The 22665-nt window shown below is 49.8% G+C and overlaps 1 protein-coding gene across 9 annotated transcripts in view; it reads right to left on the reverse strand.

Moving 5' to 3' along the window:
- The window catches only part of LOC138452992 (zinc finger protein 383-like), a 700934-nt gene that overhangs the window by 379864 nt on the left and 298405 nt on the right, over positions 1-22665 (reverse strand). For 8 of the 9 annotated variants that reach the window (XM_069605389.1, XM_069605380.1, XM_069605381.1 and 5 more), the window contains 2 exons: positions 19873-19980; positions 15353-15451 (listed from right to left, as the gene is read on the reverse strand). In XM_069605389.1, the coding sequence (XP_069461490.1) occupies positions 15353-15451; positions 19873-19980 (207 nt within the window). The remainder of the gene's footprint in view (positions 1-15352; positions 15452-19872; positions 19981-22665) is intronic. The other variant, XM_069605385.1, reaches the window with a different exon arrangement.

The raw sequence follows: 22665 nt of genomic DNA on the forward strand, positions 1-22665 counted from the left end.
AACAGGTTTGTTAAATGGGGTTCGAAAGCCTCGAGGGCTTTCAATACTGCCAGAAATTCCAGCACATTGATGTGGTTCTGAGCTGCATTGTGAGACCACAGACCCTGGGCTGTGTGGTGAAGGTATTAAGCACCCCACCCGCGAAGTTTCCGTTGTGACCACTGCTTGTATCTGTGGGTCGTAGAAGGGTTTCCCCTTAGTCAGATTTTCTCTCGTCCACCAGTGAAGATTTTGTACCAGTGTTGGCGAAACGACCACTAGATCGACCCACTGACCGCTTGCCTGAGACCATTGTTTCGCGAACCACTCCTGTATGGGACACATGCGCAGGTGCGCGTGGGGAACCAGGTATATGCAAGATGCCATCATGCCTATTAAACACATTGCTTTGTGCACCCTTATCTGGCAGCCAGCCTGATAATGTGGTATTTGCAGTAACACATTCCTTATTCTCTCCTCTGAGGGAAAGACCAATCCTTCATCTGTGTTTAGAATAGCTCCTAGGAACTGTTTAGAAGTGCTTGGCTTCTAGGCTTGATTTTTTTCAAGTTGATTGAGAAGCCCAATTGAAAGAGGAGGTTGATAGTTGTTTGGATGTTTTGTCTGCAAATCAGAGGTGATTGCCCTGTTATGAGCCAGTCGTCCAAGTAAGGCTACACTGAGATTCCCTCCCTGCGCAGATGCACTGCCACCACCAACAGCACCTTGGTGAATACCCTTGGGGCTGAGGCTATTCCGAAGGGCAGCCCCTTGAATTGGTAGTGCTGGTTCGTTACCTTGAAACGCAAGACTCTTCTGTGCGCTGGGAACATTGAAATATGAAAATAGGCATCTTTCATATCCAGTGTTGCCATGTAATCGCTTTTTTAGAAGCGGGATTACCTCTTGTAGTGTAGTCATGCAGAACATTTGTTGTTGAATAAAAACCCCTGTTTACCTGGTTGGCCGGGACCACTTCTATGGCGTCCTTTAATAGAAGCGCTGTTATTTCTTCTTGAAGGATCCGCTGAGGTTCCTCTGGGTGGACCTTTTGTCTCGAGGGGGGGGGGGGTGATCGTGAGGTCGTTAAAGAAGTTCTATGCAGTAGCCCCCTGCTACCGTGGACAGCACCCATCTTTCTGAGGTGATATCCTCCCACGCGCGGGTGAAGTTGGCAATGTGTCCCTTACTGGAGATGCATCTGAGGGTACCTGGAGCAGAATGTCACTTGCTCTGAGATGGGGGTGCCACCTCTTGCTGGGCCCCTGGCCCGATTACCACTACCTCTACATTGTCTTCGTGGACAGCCCTGAAAGGTTTGTCCTTGGTTGTTGCCATAGGAACCTTGGCCTTGGTTGTATGCTGATTCCCCCCCCTCTGAGAATTGTGGCCCTGAAAGCAGTGAAAACTGCTGTTACCGCTTTGCCCCGTTGGGTTGTTTGTGAGCTGACCTAAGGACTTTAGAGTGTCATACTCACCCTTTGCTGTCTTAAGTGCATCTACTACAGCCTTGCCGAAGAGCACATCAGGTTCCACTAGCATATTTAATAGGATGGCCTGTGTTTCTGGCCTTTATAATAGTGCCCTCGGCAATACCTCTCCCTGCATTGTCAGCGGCGTCTAAATTTGACTTGAGGAGACAAGTAAACACAGCTCTTCCGTCTGCTGCCACCTGAGCCAATTGAGATTTAAGTGGCTCAGGTGCGGATGAGAGTAACGCGGAAACCTCCGCCCACTTACAGCAGTTGTAACTTGACAAAAGTGTAGCATTATTAGCAATTCTAGTCTGGTAGGCTGCAGAAGAGGCGACTTTTCTGCTAATTGCATATATCTTCTTGCACTCCTTATCCGGAGGAGCCTCGGAGGAAGCAAGGGGTGTGCCTGCTCTCTTTCGTGTTGTGGTAACCACCAAAGAGTAGGACAACAGTTTTTCCACACACGGGTTAACAGCCTGTGAGAGATTTGGTGCCTCCAAAGAAGGTTGGATTCAACGTTGCACAGATTTTAGCAGTGGGATTAACTGCCCTACTGTCTTTGTCTCCAAATAATTGTTCAGCGAAGTCTGTCTTCATGTACCTCCTGTGTGTCAATGCGGAAGTGTTCTGCCGCTTTGGTTAAGACTTCGTTGAGGAGGGGTTGATTGTCTACAGAGTAATCTACCACTAGAGGGTCCTGATTAATAGGAGAGTCTATCGAATACATGTTCGCCTCCTGGTCTGGGTCCTCATCGTCCCCATAATAAAGTATGTCTGTGTCCTCATGAATAAGTCGAGGGTCAGATGTTTTCACAAATGAAAGATCGTCCTGGTCTTCTGGATCTATTTCAGGGTCATATAGATCTATAATTCTGCCCTGTGTGGGGACATCAGAGCGAGCCCTCTTGGTAGGGGGTTGAGAGCCAGAAGGGGCTGAGGTGGGAGGGGTGGTCTGAAAACTGACAGCAATCTGGATTTTTTTCAAAGAAATTTGTCATAAAGGTCTTTCTTCGCATAACTGTCGGTATCCTGCGAAGACCATTCCTTTAAACTTGGAATTACAGTGTCGGCAATACCCATGTCCTCATTAGTAGGAGGTATAAGCTTTGGCCTAGAGTATTTAGGTTTCTCTATGGGCTTGGATAAAATTCCCTTTTGTGAAGACCTGTCCCTAGTAGGACTTTTGTCCCTATAAGGGGTCTTAGAGGATTTGTTTATGGTGTTTTTCCCCACCCTGGGGCCCAGAGGAGTGTGAAACAGACTTTTGGGGCCTGACGTTTTACTAGATGAAGAATGTCGAACTTCGAGTGTGGGGGCCGAGGCTTCGTCCGCAGACGACAACCTCCGGAAGGTGTTTTTTGTGCCACACCCTTACAGTCTTTCGATGTCTTAGCCCTGTCGTGTGGCGATCTTAAAAGAGATTGCCCAGAGGACCGGGACTCAATGGACCATTCACAGGGTGTCGAACGTTGTTGAGTATTCGACTCATCTGTCGAATGTCAACTGGGGCTTATGTGTTTTGTGGTGTGTGCTTTTGATGCGCTTCCGCCACCAGGTGTAGTCCCCACAACATGGCCGCCGGCCTGTCCTATGGGGTTGGGGGGCCTGCGCTTGGGTAGCTGAAGCTACTCCGGTGCCCTCGCCGTCCGAAAGTGCAGCGTCGGTGCCATCGCTGAAGGCTTCTTCTACCTCCACGGCTTCGAGTTGCCTGGCGTAGTGGGACCAGTGCTTAGTGGAACGGTCCTTCAACGTCTTGGGCTTGAAGAGCCTGCACGCGCTATAAGATGTTTCAACGTGGTCTCTCGGGAGACACAAGTTGCAAACTAAATGTTTGTCCACCCAGGGGAATTTATGGTTACAGTTAAGGCAAAACTTAAATGGAGTGTTTTCCATAATTCTGCGTTAAGGAGATGGCAGCTGGGCGAACAAAGTGTAGGAAGGGGAGAATATGCGTTCTAAAATGGCCTAACAATAGCCTCCCCCCTCTCTCCCTACTTTCTGGGCCGAGGCCCGGGGCGGCCTTCCAAGGCCGTATGGTCCACCGGGATGTTGTAATCTCCAAACTCTAGTTTGCGGAGCCAGGCCTGCAGGTTCAGCGATCCTGGCTCGTGATGCAGGATCGCGCCTCCCTCCCTGGTGAGAAGATCCGCATCCCCCAGAAGCTTGACTGGAGGGGACGCCAACATGTCCAGAGGTTCCGGGATCCATATCCGCCTCAGCCACGCCAGTGCGACGACGATCATCCTGCACCGGGACTGTCTGAGTGGACTGATGAGTCGCAGTAGTAGCGGCAACGGTGGGGATTCATAGAGGAACAGTCCGTCCCAGGGGAAGGAGAATGCATCCCCCATGCTCCCCGGCTGGGGAAACCTGCTGGCAAACCTCTGGCACTTGGTGTTCTGGGGACTGCCCATCGTCGGAATAAAAGATTTACTTGATCCTGCCGAAGCTCCCACTCGTGGCACGAGCGCAGCTCCCTGATGAGTGAGTCGACGATGGTGTTTTTCACTCCTGCCAGGTGAAAGGGTACCAGGAACATCCCCTGGGCGACAGCCCAGCGCCACAGATACTGCGCTTCCTTGGATAGAGCTGGAGATCTGGTGCCCCCCGGGTTCCAGATGTAGAACATCGTGGTGGTGTTGTGAGTGAAGACCCGTATCACCTTGCCCTTGAGGGACCAGAACACGGCCCTGAGCTCCAGGACGATGTGTAGTGACCTCTCCTCCGGGAGCCAAAGGCTTCTTGCGTGGAGATCTCCGGTGTGCACGCCCCATCTCTCCAGGGAGGCGTCTGTTGTCAGTTTCCTGATGCGCTGGCGTCTGGAAGTCCATGCCTGCCACACGATGCACGCGGGTGCCCCACCACCGGATCGCTTGACAGAAAGTCTCGTTGAAGGAGATCTTGTCTAGACTGCCCGCCACTTGCATCCAACGGGCATCGAGGAACTCGTGCAGTGGCCGCATCGGCAACTTGCACAGACGAACGAGGTAGATGCATGATGACATCATGCCAAGCAGTGACTTGATAGACCTCACCCTGGCTACTTCCATGGTGAACAGCCGTTGTACTGTGCCCAGGATGGCCTTTATCCTCTCCTCTGACGGTAAAGTTAGCCACGCCACCGTGTTGAGCCTGGCCCCTAGGAATAGGGCATCCTGCGATGGCACCAAGCAACACTTTGCAAAGTTGATCGAGAACCCCAGTTCCGTGAGCAGACGGACAGCCCTCGCTGTGTGGACGACGGCGAGTTCCCTGGACTTCGCTCGGGTGAGCCAATCGTCCAGATAGGGTAGACATGGATTCCCTGCAGCCGCGCCGCCACAGGCACCAGGCACTTGAAGACTCTTGATGAAGACTTCAACCTGAAATTTCAATGTCCTTTGTGTATGGGGATATGTAAGTATGCATCCTCCAGGCCCAGCGAGGAAGTCCCCTTCTTCCAGCTGTCCCAATTCTGGATGTCTGGAACTTTTGGGATTTTATGTACCTGTTTAGGTGGCGGAGGTCCAGGATAGGCTGCCAGCCACTGGTCTTCTTTCTGACGAGGAAGTACCGTGAGCCTCTTTGGGACGAGTTCTATCGCTCCCTTTGCCAGCATCGCTCGTACCTCCAGAAGTAGTTGTGGGATGTGGTTTTCTTTCCTGGCCACCAGTGGAAAGTCGGGGCACTTCCTTTGGAACTCTAGAGTGCCAGTGGGCAAGGGAATCCAGCACCCAACGGTCAGTGGAGATGGATTCCCACAGGCTGATGAATTGTGCCAGCTGGCCTCCCATCGGGGTGCTCGGGTGGGGGCCCGGCGTCACGGCAGGTTCAGTCCTGCTTCGCCGAGGTCTTGGCCCCTTGGGCCCCTTGGCGACGATGTCCACCGGCCTTGTTGTGGCCTCTGTAGGCTTTGTGCGATGAGGAACAGGCCGCCTGGCGGTATGACGAGGAGCTGCCGCCGAATCCTTTGGAGGCACTTTGGGACTTGCTTCTCGGTGTCCACCTTGATGGCAGCAGTGACTCGTTCACTGCCTTGCCAAACAGATTGTTCCCTTCGAAGGGCATGTCCAGTACCCTAGTCTGCACGTCCTGATGGAAGTCGGAGGCCCTGAGCCAAACGTGCCAGCAAAGGCAAACGATGTTGCCCATCTGGCAAAACCCGGAGCCAGCAACGTCCGTGGCTACCTTGAAGGCATGATCCGAAGCCACCTCGCCATCTTGCAGGATTTCGAGGGCCTCCCTTCTCTTGTCGTTCGGGAGGAAGTCCAGGAGGGGGTCAATTTTAAACCATAGCTCCCCATCATAGCGGGCCACGATAGAGAGCATTGGCCGCCTTAATTGGTGTCACTGCCGACGAGATGATCCGACGTCCCATGGCGTCCAGCTTCTTCCTCTCCCGTCCGGCGGGGAAGTAGATGCCGTTGCCCCTGCCAATTTCTTCTTGGCCACCGCAGAGACTACTGAGTCCGGAGACGGCTGCGCCCTGAGGCACATAGGAGCGGAATCTGGGACCCGGTACTACTTGGTTCTTCAGAAGGGACAGTCCCTCGTCCCAGATGTCGTCCAACAGCGGGACTGGGAGTACAGTCTTCCTTTTGGCCTCCCGTCATTGATACAGGAATCCCTCCTCCTGCTCTTCGGGGCATAGCTGGAAAAGCTCCAAGGCCCTGGCGATCATGGCGTGAAACGAGTCAATTTCGTCGGGAGGGGAAACCCGGTGAAGGGGGCAATGGGAGATCTGTTCCGTCTCCGCCATCGTTCGTCCCCGACGACGTTGTCTCTGTCCGTCTCATCCCTCGGAGGAGGGGATGGAGGTGAAGGATGGAAAGGTGGAGGTAGATGGACTCTCCTCCGGTTGGCTGGAGGGCTCCCCGACAGTCCAGGCGCAGCTGGATCGTCCACCGGCGGCAAGGGCAACCTTGTCTTTATCTCCGTGCACAGGGTGTGCAGTGCCAGACAGATGTCTTCTGACCTGCTGAGCGGTGCTGGCCTCGGTTGAGACAGGAGCGTCGGCCGAGGCTCCTCCGGTTCCTCCTCAACCTGCCACTCCTCGTCGGCTCCCCCCTCGCACTCTACATCCGCCTCGTCGGGCCTTCCCGCAGGCCCTGGCCTCCTCAAACCTCTTGTCCAGGGCTGCCTTGATGGCAGACAGCTCGTCCTCGGAGGAGGTATCCGAGTCCCCTAGGACTACCTCGCCCCACCCTCCTCGGCCCAGGGCTTCACAGGGGTCTTTTTGATCGTTTGGAAAGATGATTCCCCTCGGGAAACTCTAGGCCTGGAGGCCGTCTCCACAGGGGTTACCTCTGTGGGCTTCGCCAGGAACGCCATGACTCACTCAATCGAGGACTTAGCTGGGTGAATCTGGGCCTTCACGACCTTAGGCGCTTCGGAGGCCTTCACCGTAGGGGGAGTGTCACCGCCTCGCTCCCCCTTGGCTTTCTCCAGCAGGATCGACCGGGGCTTCTCCCAAAGCTTACCTGGGCTCTCAGACTTCCTTTTCACCGAACCGGAGCGTTGGCTCATGGTTGACGGTGTGGGTGACATTGGGCCTGGCGTGGCAGCCGAGGAGCCCGAACCAACGGTGCTCCCAGTGCCCGTGGACTCGCTGTGCTTTGCCTATTGTTGGGACCTCATCGCCGGGGCGCCCTAAAAGGTCTTAGAAGACCGCTCAGATGACTACTTCTCACCTGCTGCCGGGCTCTTCGCCACCAGCCAGTAAGTCATTTTCAACCGTCCTTCATGGTCTGGACGGACATGTTCTTGCAGAACGCACAGTCCTCTTCCACGTGCGACTTGTCGGAGGGCAGGCAGTAGAGACACAGAGTGCTCATCCTCGAAGATGTTCTGCAGTCCACATCCTGGGCAGTTCCTGAACAGATTGGATCCAACAGGCAGCGAGTCTGCTTTGTCTTGAGCCATGACCACGCAGGGTAGGCCTCAAAGATCTTCTGGAATCCTCCAAGAAGTGAAATTCGATGAAAAAAAATAAATAAAAATAAATCGGCCTTGAGGGGTGTAGAAAATTCCGAAACGGGTCCCCATTAATCGGAAGATGAATCGGTGGAGCTTGAGGCTCGAATTTGCCCGACAAATGAGTAAACTCTTTGAAAAAACTCAACATGCAGTAAAAGCTCGAGAGCTAAGCACAAGGACTCCCAACACTTGAACGTGCGGTAAAAATCTGAAAATGGCCGCCAGAGGAGAGGCTTAGTTAGAGGGCAGTCATTGGCTGCGGGCAGTATGACCCAGAGACCAGTGATTGGTTATTAGTAGAAAGACAGTTCAGAAACTAAACTGAAACAGATTTTCTCATTACCAAGGATTCCCAGCCTGACGACGGGGAATATTCATGAGCATGTGAATCCATGCCAGACCCCATGCTGGAGAACTTGTTCTTCGAATGGATTATGTCCTCCAACGCATTCCACATCTTTGACAGACTCCCAAAGCAGTACCAGTAAATGGGTACTCTAAATTCTTTTCTCTCCTCCAATCAGATTGCGGAATAAAGAACCACATTCCCAAAGACCATATCCTGGCCATGGTTTGTATCCAGGGAATAATGTTTTACAAAGTTGTGGATGGAAGCCCATGTAGCAGCATCACAAATATTCCTAATAGGAACACACCGCTGGACGGCGGTGGAAGTATCCATGCCCCTAGTGGAATGAGCTCTCAACCTATCAGGAGGGTCCTTACCTGCCAATCGATAACATTCCATAATGGTGAGGATAATCCACCTGGACAAGGTCTGTTTGGTAACAGCCTGGCCCAATCGGTGTCCAGCATATCCCACAAAGAGTTGATCGTCCACTCTGACCCTGGACATCCTAGAAATGTAAAAGCTCAGAGCTCTCCTAGGATCCAACCGATGGAGTCGCTTTTCTTCCTTATCAGGAGGAGGATAGAAAGAGGGAAGAACTACCTTTTGACTCAAATGGTATTCAGAAACTACCTTAGATAGAAAGGAGGGACGTAATTGCAGTAAAATCCTGTGCTTATGAAACACAGTAAAGGGTGGCTTAGATGAAAGTGCCTGCAATTCACTCACTCTGTGAGCGGAAGTAACCGCAACCAAGAACAGTCTTGAAGGACAGTAATCTCAAAGGACAAAAGTGCAAAGGTTCAAATGGAGCACCCATGAGAAATTTCAAAACCAAATTTAAATCCCAAACCGGCATCTGGAAAGGGGACGGCGGGAATACATTAGTCAGTCCTTTAAGAAACTGAGAAATCAAAGGAATCTTAAAATAAGAACATTCTTCAGACGATCGCTTAAAGATAGACAGCGCCGCGGGGTAACCTTTAATGGTACCTACTTGAAGGCCCCTGTGAGCCAAAGAAAGTAAGAAAGACAAACCATAGGAATGGAGCACTGAAAATGATCAACATTGTGATCTCTGCACCAGTCTCGGAATTTATGCCAACGTACAGGGATTTTGTTGCAGGCTGCCTGGTCGAAAGCAACACCTCCATCACGTCATCCGGGAGGTCCCAATCCTTATACCCCAACCTTTCAGATTCCAAGCATGAAGGTTGAGACTCTTGACCTCTGGATGGAGAACTTGACACGTACCCCCCGCCCCCCATCGCCACCCCTCTTCGCGCAATAGTAGATCCTCTCGGTGGGGAAGACAGCGTTGGGGGCAGATGGACATTTCAAGAATGTCCGGGTACCACGCTCTCCTGGCCCAATCCAGAGCTATGAGGATCATGTGGGAACCAAACCTCTGTAACCTCTGCAACACTTGAGGAATGACGGGGACTGGAAGAAACGCGTACAGCAGTGGGAATGACAAATCCACCACGAACGCGTCCCCCAAGGCTCCTCTTGGAGGAAATTCCTTTGAGCAGAATCTCTCGCACTTCCGGTTGACACTGGTGGTGGAGAGATCCACTTGCAGGGTTCCCCAAAGGGCGAAGATCTCCTGAAGGACTTCCTGAGCCACCTCACACTCGTGGGAGTAGGCGCTCTGCCTGCTCAGAGCTTCCGCCGCCGCATTGTCGTCTCTGGCCAGATGAACCGCCGAGATCGAAATTTCCTGCTGGATGGCCCAGAACCAGAGCTGAATTGCCTCTCTGCACAACGGGAGTGACCCTACCCCTCACCCTTTTGTTGAGGTAATGCACGGCCACTGTGTTGTCCGTCATGATCAGGAAACTTCCCCCGTACAAAGGGCAGAAACGCCATCAGGGCTAGCCGGGTGGCCCTCAACTCTAACAAATTAATGTGGAGTCCAACGACTGCTGGCGGTCAAGGCGTTGGCATGAGCGCCCAATCCTGTGAGGGAAGCATCTGTCACTACCGTCACCTCCGGCCACAGTTGCCAAAACTGTCCCCCCCCTCATCAGTTTCTCTTCGTTGGCCCACCAGAGAAGATCCTAGGAGACCGAGAGTGGAATCTGAACGGGGTCTGACATCTTGCCGGAGAACTGCGACCACTGCATCTTGAGCGCCCACTGCAGAGATCTGATCGGCAGCCTGGCCTCAGGCATCAGAAAAATGCAGGATGCCATGAGGTTGAGCAACCTTAAGAATTCAAAAGCCGGCAGACTCTGGATGTACTGGAGCTGTTGGGAAGGTGCCAGGTGCGACTTCTTAAAATTCAGGGATAAGCCCAGCCTGTGAAGGGTGGGCAGGTGACGCGGAGATGATCCGGGCGCGCTCTCCAGAGCTAGCGGTGGATCAGCCAGTCGTCCAGGTAGGGGTAGACTTGAATCCCCCCACTGCCACCACCACCATGAGCTTAGTGAAGACCCTCGGTAGGACCCGAAACTGAAAGTGTAAGTCACAAGCTGCAAACCTCAGGTACTTCCTGTGCGTGGGATGGATCGGCACATGGAAGTAAGCAGGTTGCCAGACATTTGGTCGAAAAAAATTGGTCGACCAGACAAATGGTCGAACCAATTTGATCGAAAACCAAATGGTCGAATTTCTTTTTTTTTATTTTAACCCCTTTTTTTTGGGGGGGGGGGTCCCCCCAACCCCCTTTTTTTCTCTAAAAACCCCTTTTTATACTAAACGAAAACCCGAAAAATAAATATATAAATAAAAAAAAAATTCAACCATTTGGTTTTCGACCAAATTGCGTCGACCAAATTGCAGTCGACCAGTTTTTTTTCGACCAGTCGTCTGGACACCAAGTAAGCATCCTTGAGGTCCAGAGACACCAACCAATCCTGAAGTTGAAGGGCCTGGAGGACCGGAGAAAGAGTGACCATCTTGAACTTGTCCTTCCGGAGAAGTTTGTTCAACCAACACAAGTCCATGATGGGTCTCAATCCCCAGTTTGGGATCAAAAAATAAGAATACCACCATCCCTTGTTACTCTACGATACAGGCACCAGTTCTGTAGCACCTTTCTCCAGCAGGGACAAGATTTCCTGCGCAAGGAGGGGATTCGGAAGCTTCAAAGAGAGTTTCCCCGGTGGATTGGCGTGAGGCTGCTGAAGGAAGGGAAGGTAGTAGCCGTGGGCTATGGTATCCAGAAACCATGTATCTGAAGTAATGGCACGCCATTCTTCGAGATGCAGAGGCAGTTTGCCCCCAACCGGCAAACCACGGGACATGGCCTCACAACTGTTTGGAAGCGGCTGCGGAAGTGCCTGAAGGCAAAGAGGCAGCTGCTTGAGCGGCTTTGGCTCCACGATTTCCCAGACCATCACAGGTCCTCTTTTGCTGGTCCCTTTGCCTGGCGGCCCCCTCTCGTTCTACCAAAGGAGGAGTAGAAACAAAAAGGAACCTCCCCTCCACTGCTGTCCCCTAGGACGAAAAGGCAGAGGTTGACGCACCGCGGCCCTTAAAGATCTGCAACCTCTCAAGGATCTCGTCAGCCTTGCTGCCAAACAAATGTGCGCCATCAAAGGGCATGTTGAGAAGACGGGCCTGCACATCCGGAGCAAAACCCGACTTCCGCAGCCACGCAAATCTGCGTTCAACTGTGCTCGCAGCCATGGATCGGCTAACTCCATCGGTCGTATCCAAACCCGACTGAAGGGATTTATGCATGGCATCCTGCCGTCCTACATGAGAGCAAGGCATCCATCCTTTTCTTCCCCCCCAGGACTATGCTCAGCGGCCAAATAAACAATTCCACACAGTGTATGAAAACCTTGCCAAGGCACAAATGGAGTTGGCCGATTTCAAGGCCATGCTCTCAGCAGAAAATACCTTCCGGGCCCAACCGCGGAAGCGCTTGTCGTCCCTATCCGGAGGGATGGTAGGGTATGCCGCTTGCCTCAAGGTGGTCGTAGCCGCCTGAACCACCAAACTTTTGGGAGTGGGGTGAGTAGATAGATAGCTGGGGTCGCAAACGGAACGGTGGTATTTCTTGGTTAAAGACTTAACAGCCGGAAGAGATTCCGGGGACTGCCAAGCAGCTGCCACCCTTTTCTGTAAGGTAATATGAAATGGCAAAACAGGGTCAGAGAACGGACCTTGATCCAAGATGTCCATCAGATCATTTTGCACAAAGTCTTCAGGAGGAGTAGACCAGCCCAGATACTCCAAGACGCGCGCTATGAGTCTCCTATAATAAGACTCTGCATGAGCCCCTGGCTCAGGTCTACCAAATTCCACTTCCGGGGACCTGTCCAGCCCACTTGCATTATGGAGAGTCTGCCTCAACTCCTCCAACTGACTGTCTCCAGAGAAAAAAGTGGATCATCGAGGTCACCAGGTTCCTCAACCTCAGACCTTTCCTCCTCTTCATAAATATCATCCAAAGGGGGTTGAAACCCAGGTCTGGGGCAGAAGAGGGCCTGGAGACCAAAACTGGCCTCACCGACTTAGATGTAGCTTTACTTGGAGGATCCACGATATCCGGGAACTCCAATGGCAAATTGAGAAAAAATTCCCAAAGGCACCGATCGCACCGAACGCTTCGGCGTCGAGAGCGTCAACAACCTCGATGTCGTGATCACCGAAGGCTTATTCGTCGACACAGGTGCTGACGTCGCCGTGGGCTGATATGACTGCAAAGTGTCGATGTCCGAATCGGACAGACACTGCACCAAACGAGTCAACGCCGGCCCAGAGCCCTCAATCGGTTGCTGAGGTGTTGCTGGGGACGAGGACTGAGACCTAGGGACCTGTCTCTTGTGCCCTTTCGATTCCTTGTCCGTACGGGACCTCGACGGCTCCCGATTAATGTCTCGTCGCGAACCCGAGTCCAAAGGCGTGCGAGCCACGGAACGAGACCGATCCTGGCCGGCTTCGTCAGAAGGCACGACCGGACCCGTGTCCTGCGATTGAAAAATTGCCATCGTGGATTTCTTAAACCTGCCCATTCCTCTGGAGTCGAGAACTTCGTAGGGCACAAAGCCTTCCTTGAGGCGCCATCCTGCGAGGAGGACGGGGAAGGCGACCGGTGACGGCACTTCCTTGAGTGCCGGGATGAGAAAGACGAGTGGCAGGAACCACTCCGGCACTGAGATTCCCGGGAATCCTTCCGACGTGGAGAGTCGCCCCTCGAGTCGTCCGTGGAAACCCCCCTTGGACTTGGAAGTCCGGGACTTAACAGGCTTACAGCCCCTACCTACCTGGAGCTTCCCCTGCTGCTCCTGCAAGGCCTTGGTAGTCAGCAACTGGCATTTCGAGCAGTCGTCGGTGTCGTGCGACTCGCTCAAGCACCACAAATGCGGTGGGGGTCGGTGAGCGACATCTTTGACTTGCAGTCTCGGCAGGTCTTAAAGCCAAACCGCAGAGTCGGAGGGGTCCAAGAGAAAGACATCTTCTATGAAGAAAACACACGAGGTGCGCCTAGTATCATAAAGTTAACACGTTCATGGAAAAAACTGAACTGAGGTTACGGGCACCGTGCTTCCTATTTATAACATCCTGTGACGTCGCCCTCGACGGAGGCTTTCGAGGGACATGGAGCCGACGCCATCGATGCAGGACGCCCTCGGCGGAAAAAATTTCCAAAGTGCACATCTGTGGACATTACATGTCAAAGATGTGGCATGCGTTGGAGGACACAATCCATTCGAAGGGGTGAACAATTCACATCAGGACGCCACCCAAACAACCAGAATAGCCAGGCTTACAGCATCAGAAGTATTGGTCTGACAGATCTAGAAACATTTACACACAAAGTAACCGCAGTTATCCAGAGTATCTTTGTGCATTTCAGTAAGCAGCAGTGCAATGCATTAAAGTCAGAGGAAAATCAGAATTACCTCTTGGTACTAAACTTCAGTGACCCAAGGGAGACCCAGGGAAAATGTCACTGTGCAGGTAGGTACCTTCAAGAGTTTTAAAGTTGAAAAATGTCCCATAGGAATTGACAGCACAAATCCAAAAGGCGGAACGGCGGTTATGGGATAAAGTCAATGGAGTCTGAGTTCCACCTGACAGGCTCTCTCGAAAGGTGCCACAAGCCCCAGAGCACTTCAGAGGAGAACCCCAGGAAGAGTTGCAGGTCAAGGTCAGAGGCCTAAAAGAAGCAAGGAAGCAAAGCAGGATTCAAGCCAATGTTATCCAATAGCGAACTACAGTAAAAAGGGGATCTGTAGGAAGCCATGATCGTGGGCCAAGAGCACCACGGAGGATAAGCATCTACAATAACCAACCCAGAGGTAAGAATCCATGCTGGCAGTTTAAGATGGCATAGCACAGAAACAGCGAAACAATATGGTGAATAAAGATCTTCCTTTACAGGTCGAGCTACAGGATCTGATGACTCATGGACTTGAATTCCAAACCAATGACAACCCAGCCACTCAAAAGAAAAATTACATCCTTTTCTGGGGTGGGGCTCACCCTAGCCAGATGCTAACAATTGCAGTGATGGCTGCAGGAAGACAGACGAACCAGACCAAGGTGATGCGGACGGTAAGATGCAGCAGCCAGCCAGCAGAAAGACATCCCAAAATAGGGCAACAGTGAAGGCGATCCCGGTTGGCCCAGACACACAGCAGAGGCAGGGTAGTGGTGTTCTTTCTGGATGACTAACGTCATACCCCAAGGCTCAAAGAAGCCAATAATTCAGGAAAGTGGTAGCTTAACAGACCAGAAATAGCCCATGCACAGGACTCCCCGCACTTCCAGTGTGAAGATCGAGGGACTATGAGGACAGCCCAAGAAAGACGTCCAGCATTAAAATAGGAAACCTGAGCGGAGGGAAAGGACATAGGACCCAGCCAGTATGGCCAGAACTGGTCCTAAAATAGCAGCAGCAGCTTTTAAACAAAATCCTTGAGGATGGGTAATCCTTCAGAAATCCCAGCAGAGAGCAATTGAAGACTATGAAAGCTCAGGTCTTCCCTAGATACACCCATCTACTCATGGGCGGCCTGAGCCGGCCCTCCATAATCACACAAAGGTGCACGCAAACAGGTTTATGGCAGCTAGCCAATAAGGGGTGCCCTAAAAACCGCCAAACACTCATTACCAGCCACACAGTTTGTTTATTGGCCTTTCTAGGTCTAGGGGCCAGTCTAAACCATCCCAAACCACTCCTGGGGGTGCAGGACTGGGCCCAGGGTGAGCCTACATGTGCACAACGGCCATTTTTGGCTGCCCTTATGGTTTCCTCAAAGAAAGGACAGGCCTTAGAGAAAATGGTAGAGAGCAAGGCTATGAAAAATACATTAAACCCATAATGGCTATCATATTGCTTCATTGGGCAACTAATTATAATCCTATCTCTTTTTACTCTGGTTGATCCCTTTCCATGCTCTGATCATCTAAGGAAGTGCTACACAGGTCAATGAAGATGCTGTGCTCCAAAAGAAAAGGTCTTACCAGGGGGCCTCCACCTAGGGAGTGCCGAGTACGTAGACCACTCTGAAGTGAAAGGGTCATGGCATTATACCCTTCAAGTCTGTCATTTAGAGCCCTACTCCCTCACTTCAGGAGGGCTCTGCTAGGCCTGTTGAGGTGCAGCAGCTCCTCTAAGGCAGTTCACACTCACCAATTTCGGAATGCTTTGTTCCTTCTCTCTCCTCAGAGTCACATGGCTGCCCCTCGTTCTTGACATCTGCTAGATACACAGACTGGTACACAGGAAAGCCTGCAGAGAGGACAACAAATTGCAGAACAATTAAGCAACATTAAGTAAACAACTAAATCAAGAGATATACATTACAAACTGACAGTTTTCAACAAGTTCTCCTTTAACCATACACATGGGAAACACCAGGCTAAAAATCCCAGAATAAGTGGACGACACAAAGTAATCAAAAATCAGATTAAAGCGAGAAACACAAATGACAGAACTAAAATGCTGCACAATAAGTGAGATACAAGCAATGCAGACAATCAGATTGGGGCAGTAAATGAAACAAGCAAAAATGGAAGACGCAATGGAGCGTACAAAGGTCCAGCACCAAAAAGTGTGGACAAACAAAAGAAACCAACAGTCAATACAAGGTAAAAGGAACAAAACCAATCATTGCATACCATATAAAAAGCGAATGTAAAAAAGGGTAACAAAAGCAAGTGAAACAACCCAACACCAGCACAGACAAGGGGTCCCATGTAAAAGCAAAAGCTACACAATAAGGATCCACAAGTTATGGACATTATAAAACGCCTGCACAAAAAAAGGAAACAACCCATCAAGGAGTAACATTTGACAAAGGTGTGGATGGAAGACCACGTTGCAGCCTCACAAATGTTCTTAATAGGAACTCCCCTTTGCAGGGCTGTGAATGTAGCCACGCCCCTGGTGGAGTGAGCTAGCAAACCCTCAGGAGAGTCCTTGCCAGCCAATATAACATTCAGTGATGGGGAGGATAATCCACCTGGACAAGGTCTGTTTGGTAACAGCCTGGCCAATCGGTGTCCAGTGTACCCCACAAGAAACTGGTCGTCCACTCTGACCCAGGCCATCTAGAAATATAAAAGCTTAAAGCTCTCCTAGGGTCCAATCTATGGAGTCTCTCCTCTCCCTTACCAGGATGAGGAGGAGGATAGAAAGCAGGAAGTACCACCTTCTGGCTCAAGTGAAATTCAGACACTACCTTAGGTAGGAAGGACGAATGAACGTACTCTCAGTACAACCCTATCCTTGTGGAACACAGTAAAGGGTGGCTTAGATCAAAGTGGTTTATAGTCATAATCTCGAATACAAAAATGTCGAAAGTCATAATGTCGAAAAAATAAAGTCGAAAACAAAAATGTCGAATTTCTTTTTTTTGTTGATTTTTATTCGAAATGGGGGGGTTCCCCCCCAACCCCCCTTTTTTTCATTTTTTTTATGTTTTACCCCTTTTTTTTACCACCGGAACCCCAAAAAAACATGTAAATTAAAAAAAAACAATTCGACATTTTTGTTTTCGACATTATTGTTTCGACATTATTGTAATTCGACATTTTGTTTGAGATAATGACTGGACACCGATCAAAGTGCCTGCAACTCGCTCACTCTCCGAGCAGATGTAACTGCAATCAAGAAAATCGTCTGGTCAACAGTCTCAAGGGTCAACAGTCTCAAAGGTTCGAACTGAGCACTAATCAAGAATTTCAAGACTAAATTCAGATCCCAAACCAGCACCTGAAACGGGGGCGGCAGGAACACATTTGTGAGCCCTTTTAGAAACTGGGAAATAAAAAGAATCTTAAAATGAGAACATACTTCAGACAAGCGCTTGAAAATAGACAGAACCGCCAGGTAACCTTTAATGGTACCCACTTGCAGACCCTTGTGGGCCAAAGAAAGCAAGAACCAACCATCGGAATGGAAAACTGAAAAGGATCGACATTGTGTCCTCTGCACCAGTCGCAAAACTTACGCCAACGTCACAGGGATTTGGTTGGCGGACGTCTGGCCGAAAGCAACACCTCCATCACGTCATCTGGGAGGTCGCAACCCTTATATCTCAACCTTTCAGAAACCAAGCGTGAAGGTTGAGAGTCTTGACCTTTGGATGGAGAACCAGATCCTCCCCCCCGTCCCAACCCACCCGCGAGAGAGAGAGAAGATCCTTGCTGTGGGGAATACAGCATGGAGGACAGACGGACATTTCTAGAAGGTCCGGGTACCACGCTCTCCTGGCCCAATCTGGAGCAATTCGGATCATGTGGGTCCCAAACCTCTGCAAACTGAGGAATGACGTGGGAACGGAGGAAACGCGTACAGAAGTGGGAATGACCAATCCATGACAAACGCGTCCCCTAAAGCTCCTCTCGAAGGAAAATTCCCTTGAACAAAATCTCTCACACTTCCGGTTGGCACCGGTCGCGAACAGATCCACTTGAAGGGTTCCGCAAAGGGCCAAGATCACCAGAAGGACTTCCTGAGCTAACTCCCACTCGGGGGAGACTGTGCTCTGCCTGCTTGGAGCGTCCACCGCCGCATTCTCGAAGCAAACACAGAGGCCTTCGAGGGACATCGATCCAACGGCATCGACGCAGGACACCCGTGCCGAAAAATTTCCAAAAGCAGCACAGCTGTGGACATTACATGTCAAAGATGTGGAATACATTGGAGGACACAATCCATTCGAAGTGTAGTGCCTGCACAGCGACTGTCGAAAGTTAACAGAACAAGTGTGGCTTGGGGTTACTGCGATAGCCTGAAGACTCATATGCGTCCACACGCTGAAATGTTAAATGATCCGATTGCCTGTTTATGACCACGACCAATTCTACTACAGGATTTTTTAGCCCCTTAATTGGGTCATTACGAAGAATAGACTTTGCCTTAAGAAAGACAGTTTGTCAAAACACGTGTAGGCTGACTAGGAAGATTTCTGTGACGCATAGGAATTAAATTGTAGCTCATCAAGCTTGTCATGACACTTGTGCCGATTGTAATTAACAATTTGAAGCTAGCGCAATTACCCAGATTCACACTTGTTCTGTTCTTTTGTATTGTTTGAGGTTGTGAGTGTAGCCTCAAGGTTCTGGTGGTGCAGCCAGTCGTACCTTATTCTAGGACAACCAGCGCACTACAAGTCGGATCTACTTGTCTTCTTTTAATACATTACTGTTGAAAGTTAGTCCTACTTTTATGTCAGTTGCCCTGTACCGTTTTATTAAAAATCTGGTACCCTACAGTAGTAGCAGCGCTGGTCGATGGGTCGGCTCTTGTCGTGTCTAAGATCTGGCATCAGTTTCCTGGCTGGATCTCGGACCCGGCCTGCCTCAGCCCTGACAAGGCTTTACTGAGCCCCCAGCTTCACTGAGGGAAACTGGGGGCTCTGTGATTGAATCTGCTCAGTCCTCCTTTCCCGTGCCGTCACTCGCACATCTGCAGGCTCTATTTACTGGCCGGTTTTATTTCTTCTGGCCTGAAGGGGACAAGGGAATTATTGGGCCAGGACCATCACTGTGGTGATGGGGGTGGGGCAATCACCGTCAAAAGCAGGTTTTCTACACGCTGGGCACACTGGTTTCCAAATGTGCATCATACACTTTCATAGAAAAATAAAAGTAATTTCCAAACTCAAAAATGCTGCTTAAATGTGCATTCACTAGTTTTCTATGAAATGGGTTTCATTTATTTGTCGGGCTACCATATAAATATCCTGTAATTTTGGTGCCCCTTCCTTTGTGTTTTAGAACAGGTTATATTTATAAAGATGTCATATGCTTGTCAAACTGCTTAATCATAAATAACTGGTCGGCACCACAGAAGCATTTATTAGGAAATTAAAATGTGGGTTCATAGGTGCCAACTTTTGATTTTCACTCCAGGGGCAGAAATACCTCCACCTTCGCCCTGAATATAAGCAAGCAACTAGTCCAACACACCCCCTGGCCAAACACATTTTATAGCAAGGAATTGCAAAAAGTCATATGATTAACAACCAGTTTTTAATATATAACATCTCAACAATGGTGTCTCAACCTGCTGAGCTACCCTGGTAACCATCTACTGTAGAGCGTGTCTATGGATCCGTTAATGTACTAAAAATCACTGCATTACCAACAGTATTTTGGATGCACCACTGCCATGGAAGTCATTAAAGATGTACAGTGTGGAATTTGGAAAGAAGCAGCATGAACGAAATTGCCCCATTTTTAAACTTTTGAGCTGAGTTCAAATGCCAAACCCGCCCCCTGCTCGGCCCTCGTCAGATCCACCTTTCCGTGTTTTCCATTTCCACCACCGGCTAGGAGAAGGGCTGCAATTGAGGAGGGAAACCATTTAGGTTCATGGTCCACACATTAGCATTTACATTATACATGCATTGGTGTTTTCTACTGGGCTGCTTCCAGATCAATCTGGGGGAAAGAAAGTGAATGGGATGTGGCAGGTATGAGAGGATGTGGGGGATTGGGGGCAGGGGGCATCTAAACGTTATCCTTGAGCATAATGTGGCATCATTTGTTCTATACATGAAGAACAAGCTCATATTTTGGGCATCTCATTAGAAAGTTTGCAACTTGCTAAGTACACTCGATTTTCGTTTCAGAGTGGTTGTGGTGGGTGCTACTGTTAATGTCGCCCCACCATATCTAGAACTCAAAGCTTGAAATACTCACAGGGTGCTGGACTGCTTACAGTTGCCTCGAAGACCCAGTGCTCTGGAACCACGGTTTCTTCAATCTGCTGGATCCGCAAGAGGATATCGGGCTTGACGAACGAATGATCTGGCAGTGCAAGGAGTAAAACAGTATCCATTACTCACTCGCTTACCGCTAGTCCATCGCGCCCCTCCACAGCAGCGAACTCGGAGCATCATTTGGAAAGCACTAGGAACAGCTGCGGAAGCGTGTATGCAGATGATTTGCCGCCTGTGCCCCCGTTATCCATGCAAGCACGTCCATACCGCAGTCCCACTCCCACCACACGTGCAGACAGGACAAGCCCCCTCCCCAGAGAATGCTCCCAATCTCCCAGGACAAGAGTCGATGCAGTGGAGTAACTTGTACTCGTTGAGAAGTCCTGCCCCTCATCCTCGAGACTCCTGGCATAGACTGGTAAGGCTACTCCTGGCATAGACTGGTAAGGCTAGAGATGATAGCAGCGACACTACATTCAGCCAAGCGACAAAGGGCTTCCAATCTGGTACATGTATTCCTGTAGCAATGGATGCCGAGTAGCCCAGGTAGGTGTTTGTACAACAGATAACACAGAGGTCTGCGACTGTTGGCTCTCCAGATGTTTTGGACAACTCCCATGATGCCCTCACCATTGAATATATTCTGGCTAGAGCGGATGGGAGATGAGTCCAAAACATCTGGAGAGCCAAAAGTTTGCCAACTTCTGATAAAAGCATATGTCCTTGGAATTCCATGTCTTTGCACCAGCATGGAAATACAGGGCAATCTTTCTAACACAGTAGTACCATCACAGCTTGTTAAACGGTGGGCCCCTCCTATTGAAGCCTATGCATCGCCAACTTGAATGTGTCTTGCTGCCTTCTTCGACCCTAGACCCCAATCATGACATCTTTCACATTCATAAGTTGAAACATCCAGGGTTAAGCATCTATATTCGGATTTCAGGTAGAAACACAATTATAAAGACTTCCTACAAAGTGTGTTGGACCATGATATTCTAATTCTGCAGGATACCTGTATTGATCAAGAAACTATCCATGACTGCCCACAGGGATAAAGCGTTCCTTGCCCCAGCTTGGGAGCATCCATGACTGCCCACAGGGATACAGAGAGTTCCTTGCCCCAGCTTGGAAGCATCCATGATTGCCCACAGGAATAGAGAAAGTTCCTTGCAGCAGCTTGGGACCACCCATGACTGCCCACAGGGATACAGAGAGTTGCTTGCCACAGCTTGGGTCCACCTATGATTGCCCACAGGGATACAGAGAGTTGCTTGCCACAGCTTGGTTCCACCCAAGACTGCCCACAGGGATACAGAGAGTTGCTTGCCACATCTTGGTTCCACCCAAGATTGCCCACAGCGATAAAGAGTTCCTTGCCCCAGCTGGGGGATTCTGGCATGGAATAAGGAAGACATATCAGAACTCTCCAAAAGTAAAACCCCCACCCGTTCGGCCACAATAATCAGATATTTAACTCTGTGCATTTTACAGCTCCCTGCAGACCAGTCTACATAGATTCAGATTAGGTAAGGATTCCATCTGAAACTGTTTCAAATAAAGGGAAAAATTACCTTTTACAGGCATACGAATAAACATACAAGTTCAGGCCACGACTATCTCAAACCAAGGAAGCAAACACTAGGGCCCTCATTACGAGTTTGGCGATATTCCAGCAGTAAATCTGACGGAATACCACCAAACAATTACCGTTACCGCCATTTACTCTGTGGATTTACTGCCACATTATAAGTGGTGCTAGGTGGAGTTAGTCCCCATTTCTTGGAGTCCATGTGACTCCAGGGGGATTTTGGCATAATTACCACTGGCGGTAATTACACCGATATTTCGGGGGAAGTTGGAGAATTTACTTACAGCATGAGTTTTGTGAGAGGTAAATCATCCACTCCAAGGCCAAACTCGGAATATGGAGGAGCAGTAAAAGTGGTGGCAATTCCGTTACCATCAACCTTTACCACTCTGTCATACTCGTATTGAGGGCCTTAATCTCATGGCGGAACCCTACCAGGATACCCACTAACATTCAGGAACTGCTATGACTGCACCACTAACTGGAGGTTAGACCTGAACAAGAGTGTAGGTCTGCAACCCCTAAAAGGGAGGACAAAAGTTGATGCCTTCAGACAATTTGCTTTCAATTCAACTCAGGCTGGCAGCGTAATTGATTATGCCACCACTGACAGAAGCCATTCAGTTTGGAGGGGGTGAATTGTCAAAGAACAATCGCCATTCAGAACGTCAACTAGTTTTAGACATTAAAAACAGGCCTGAATGACAAAACGAGAACAGTCACTCCAAAGAAAGTTCACACCTTCAACATTTCACTGGAAAGACTAAAGTAAATTCCATTCCAATGAACCAATAAAGCTGTTCAGTAGCTTCCTCAAATCCTACACCACACCTCAGCCCATATAAATCACACTGTTGGAATATAAACAGACTGAACTTCATCTACAAAAGTAAATGCATCAAACACAACAAACAACTGGATGGTTTCAGAACTAATGTATAAAACGGAGAAACGTATGTAAAAACCTGTCTGACCTAAAACATCAAGACTCCATGAACCAGGGGCTTTGCTCAAATACATCTTTGCACACTTTGAATACAAATTAACAATAAAGTATAATTTAAAAAAAGGAATACATTAAAAAGGGAAACTCGCTCAGATAAATATTGCAACCGACAGCAACTTTCTGGGAACTGTGGGGAAAGCTTAAAGCAAACAAGAAACAAGCTACAACAATTAATA

This window comes from Ambystoma mexicanum, chromosome 4p, assembly GCF_040938575.1.
Source record: "Ambystoma mexicanum isolate Mex_15411 chromosome 4p, UKY_AmexF1_1, whole genome shotgun sequence".
Lineage (NCBI taxonomy): Eukaryota > Metazoa > Chordata > Amphibia > Caudata > Ambystomatidae > Ambystoma > Ambystoma mexicanum.